Below are 4,862 nucleotides of genomic sequence, written 5' to 3'. Positions count from 1 at the left end.
CTTGATTCATTCTCAATGCATCCATAACCATATTTCTGTAAGGATTAGTGTTGTCATTTGCCACTTCATGCACGTTGCTAGCACTAGAAGTTGACCCAACCACCGTTTCTCCCATTCTCCTATTACTAACAAATACCTCTCCAGGTGCATACCAATACTGGTAATCCTCCATAAACCCTTTGTTTAGAAGATGCATCATTACAACATTTGGATGTAGATACTTTTTATTTTGACACTTCCTGCATGGACACCTAATACCGTCTCCAGTAAAATTTCTGGGAATAGATGTTACGAAATTAATAAAACCCTGAACCCCGTTACAATAATCCATCCTCAACAATCCTTGAGGTGAATATAGATATATCCATGAACGATCATCCATGACTTCTATCGAACCTCTATAAAATTATTATGACATCATGTATTAATTAACTAAGTTAGGTAAATAAACTTGCAAAAATAATACTTTACCTCGAGATTATCCAACAAACCCATCACATCTTCTTATAAATATTAAATATTCATTATCATTTATCAACGTCTATACAAATTAATATATATAAATTAACAGAAATTACCACTCTGCAATACCATCGATAAAACTTAAAAAGGACCCATTAAGCAAGCTATTAATTATTTCAAAAGAGAACATGTAATTTGGTAATTCCACAAAGTTTTAACAATTTACAAACAAATACAATCTTACAAAATCTAAAACAAACCATAACAGGTATAAAATTATACATTCATATACTAAAAGTTTGTTTGAGAAACAACAATAAAACATGTACATCTACTAACAAAAATACATATACTAAAAAAACAATAAAATTGACATTTAAATGTTAAAATTTAAACAGATAGAATTACTTACAAAAATTGATAAAATCCGTCGGTAAATCAGAACACGAATATTGTGACCACAAAACTTCAAGAAATACAACTTGTTGTGCTAAGATGAGGAAGAATTTTGTTTGGTTGCGAGGGCGGGCTGGTTATTTGCAGATGGGGAGAGTTAGGATTAGGAAGAAGAAGGAGAAATGGGGGAAGAGAGGGTCGGCAGAAGGGCCATATATTAACTTTTTCCGATGGATTCACCGACAGGTTTAATCCATCGGTATATCTGTCGAATATTCTAACAGGAAAATAGAAACATCACCGCACGGACCTACTTTTCAAATCCCTCGGTGTTTCCATCGGTATTTTTGATGGTGAACCGGTCACGTCACTCATACGGGTCTGATATTTCAAATCCATCGATGAGTCCATCGGTATTTTTGATGCTGAACCGGTCTTGTCACCCATACGGGTCACCCGTTTTGAATCCGTCAGTGATTCTGTCAGAAATATCACCTGTCAAAACCTCCACGTCAGCAACCCGCCTTTTTTTTCTTAATTCCAAACTTTCTGTCTGTAATTCGGTCGGTAATTTTGATCTCAAATTACTGACAAAAATATTCCATCGGTGATTCTGTTGCTATTAAGCGAATTTCTGGTAGTGTTTGATGGGTAAAAAGTGCTTTGCTGATTTGTTAATGAATTTATTTTGTCTTGAGAGTGGATCTGAGAGGATTCCAGTTATGATTAAAGCCAAAAGGAGGTTTCGTAGTCTTTATTCTTAGGCATGCCTCTTTGCTTTTCCACTCCCGCAAGTTGTTTGCACAGGTGGATTTCAAGTTCCTATAGCATAAAGAAGCTTTGTGGTGGAGTTCCATCGCCATCTTGTTGGGTAGCTTGAATAAATAATTATCTTAAAGAATCCTATTTATTATCTCTTCTCATTGTCTTGTTCTATTACAGGGTTAAGAATAATAGCCAGGATGAACTTCAATCATGGGACACAAAACCATTGTGGATGTGGGATTTTTTGTTTCTTTTTTGGCTTAACTAGACAATTGTTTGTAGTGACAGTTACTTTCTGGGGCAAGAAACAGTGGACTGTCCCATTATCTGGTTACAAACAATTTAGTGGTGCATGTGCTGCTTCTCTGCAAGATACAGAGCCCAACATCATTTGGAAAACAATTTCTTACCACCTCGTAAAGATTCCCTACATTTTAATATAGATGGAGCTGTAAGACTTCATTAGACCATGATTTTCCTCTTGAGGCAATCTGGGCTGCCATCGTAATAAAGAGACGATTGAATATCTTCTGTGTGGAATTACTTTGCTAAATGGAACATCAAACATTCATTTCCTGTCAGATGATGATGGCTTGAACTGAATAAGATGTAAACATGATTTGAAGGCCTTGTCGAGTTCTCATGAATATAAAATTTTAACTCGGTAGAAAACAAGGTTTTTATATTTTTCTGTCAAAATTTCAGTCTAATTTATATTAATGATTAAGGAAATATCTATAAAATCTGTCAAAAATATTAATGATTTATTTATATTAATGATTAATTTATATTTTTCTGTCAAAAATCTATAAAATCTTAATGATTAAGGAAATAATATAATAAAAATAATTATTCCAAGAGACGTGACATAAAGTTTATGCGAAAGCGACTGTCACTCGGTGACATTTCCAGTACTTTGTCTATTCTTTGTTGAATTTTGCTAACATTTTTTAACTTGTGTTTGCGCTTGCTTTCCCTCCACCCTTCATTCTGTGCATCATCTACATTCATTATATTTGGTGATTCATTTATGGTAATAGAACGTATTGTTCTTGTGTTTCCTCACGGGAAAGAACTTGGAAGGAGTTCATGGCGTCACACACATGAATTGAACGATAACTTGAAGAGAAAGGACATTAGAAAAACAACTTGTTCCTGTAAAATAAAGTTGTCTACCTCCAAAGCAATCAAGGTCATTTTCCAACAGCTTTATGGAAAATGACGCTTGAAAGCCTTGTGGAAGAAACAGCAGCTTCTTGAAAGCCTTTCACTACTAAATCTTTATTCCACTCCTAAAAAAAAAATAGAAATAGAAACACAGCTTCCAGCCCTCCTCCACCGCGAATAAGATTAAACAGATGCAACTGGACCCAATTAGACGTTAGTTTCCACAGCTTTCATGGCTTTAAATCTTGGCTCCTTGGCTTGGAATTTGAGCCCAGCATACAGCTTCATATAGTCATCAAATACAAATTTCGGGTACAGTTGTTTCTTCTCCTCTGCTTCTTTCTCCACCAAAGCAGGTGCTGGATAGATAACTGCATCGTTTCCAGGGTTGTAGAAAGAGGCTATCGACATCCTAGTGCCGTCTGTTTGAGCAATCACTCTGTGCTCCACGCTCTTATACTTGCCATTGGTGATCACCTGCGTGTTCATACAAGTTCCAAAGAATTTAGTATGGTTAGAACGTGGGAGCCAGATTTGACCCAATGCTTTGATCAGTTAAGACACCAGCAATTAGCTAGCTACGTTGCAGCAGTTCAGACTATTTTACTGGGCATACCTCAAGCTGGTCACCAAGGTTGACGACAATGGAGTGGCGCATGGGAGGCACATCAATCCACTGGCCATCCTTCAGAAGCTGCAGACCGCTGACCTTGTCGTCCTGGAAGAGCAAGATGATGCCACCAGCATCTGTGTGGGCCCTGAGACCCTTGACCAGGTCTGGCTTGGGGCATGGTGGATAATTGCTAACCTTGGTCCCAAAGTTTGGACTCCCGCTAGATCCACAGAAAGCCCTCTTGAGGTATCCCTTTTCAAGTCCAAGGTTCTCACATAACAAGTCCAGAAGCTCCTCCGCCAGTTTCTCCAGCTTCAATGCGAATTCTTTCATCACCTGCCTGTATCAACCAAAACATATTCGGGTAAATATCGAGAGGTGATATATACTAATCATACCCTTAAGGCTACTTAATTACTAATCACCTTCTTGGGCACAGTTGATGCCAAGTTTTATTAAGTATTAAATATTAGTTACTGTACCTGTACTCGTCATCGAGATCGGGGATCTCAGCAATGTTAGAAATGGGGAGATGTCGCACGTGGAAGGTGCTCTCCCAGTCCATATCTTTGATCTCTGTTTGGACACCCACAAGGGCTTTGCTTGCCACCAATTCCTTGAACCTTTGCTCCATGCCTTTCTTGTAGTGTTCTTTTGCCATTCTCTCCACAGTGTCCAAGAATTCATGGGCTATGCCATGGTTCAACAGCTGAAAAAAGTTCAAAGAAAGAAAGAAAAAACAAGTGTAAGAGACGGGGGTGATCAATCTAAACTAAATATAAATGTCGGAAGGCAGAGGGCTAGGCATTTTAGGAAAAGAGTTGTTGACAAACCTCAAAGAAGCCCCAGTTCTCACAGGCATCTCTGATCTTTTCCATGGTGGCAGCTCTCTCCTCACCGTTAAGCTTCTCCATGTTAATCACTGGGAACTCCATCTCTCTCTGATCTTTCTGCTTCTCTCTAAAGTCCTTAAAGCGATGCTTAATTTGATGCTTGCTTCGGATACAATGGAGTGTTGATATGGTATGGTATTTATAGGGGTCTGAAGAAGATTACTGTAAGTGATGGTGGGGCCAAAGGGTATTTTAGTCATAATCGTAATTAAAAAAATTGAATAATTGGTAAATCATTTTGAGATTTTGTAATATATATGTTAGGGCCGGCCTAATGGGACCCACTTTGGTGGCTGCACGCTTTCTCTCCTATTTTCAGTTTTTCACCCAAAAATGGACGCTTTCACGCGGCTTCACCACTTTCCATGCTTTACTCATTTTTTCTTCTTTTCCCTCCATTACCTCCTAAGAGCATCTTTAATAAAAAATGCTATCTTAAAAAAAAAAAAATTAATAAAATAATATTTTGAATAATATAAATATAGCTTTTTTTATCATGTATATTTCGATAAAAAAAAAAACCATTTAAAAAGTCAATTTTATTAGAGTGAAATAAATAAATGTTT

The 4,862-nt window shown here is 37.2% G+C and overlaps 1 protein-coding gene across 1 annotated transcript; it reads right to left on the bottom strand.

Annotated features, from left to right (window-relative positions):
* Positions 1-2,759: 2,759 nt before the first annotated feature.
* LOC118031965 (1-aminocyclopropane-1-carboxylate oxidase 1-like) lies at positions 2,760-4,420 on the bottom strand. The gene is made up of 4 exons (XM_035036514.2): positions 4,237-4,420; positions 3,886-4,112; positions 3,407-3,743; positions 2,760-3,267 (listed from the first exon to the last, which is right to left on the bottom strand). The coding sequence occupies exons 1-4, from the start codon at positions 4,336-4,338 to the stop codon at positions 2,998-3,000; spliced, it is 936 nt and encodes a 311-aa protein (XP_034892405.1). The 5' UTR covers positions 4,339-4,420; the 3' UTR covers positions 2,760-2,997.
* Positions 4,421-4,862: the final 442 nt, after the last annotated feature.

This window comes from Populus alba, chromosome 2 (assembly GCF_005239225.2).
Source record: "Populus alba chromosome 2, ASM523922v2, whole genome shotgun sequence".
Classification (NCBI taxonomy): domain Eukaryota; kingdom Viridiplantae; phylum Streptophyta; class Magnoliopsida; order Malpighiales; family Salicaceae; genus Populus; species Populus alba.
This window is presented reverse-complemented; position numbering and strand designations above follow the sequence as displayed.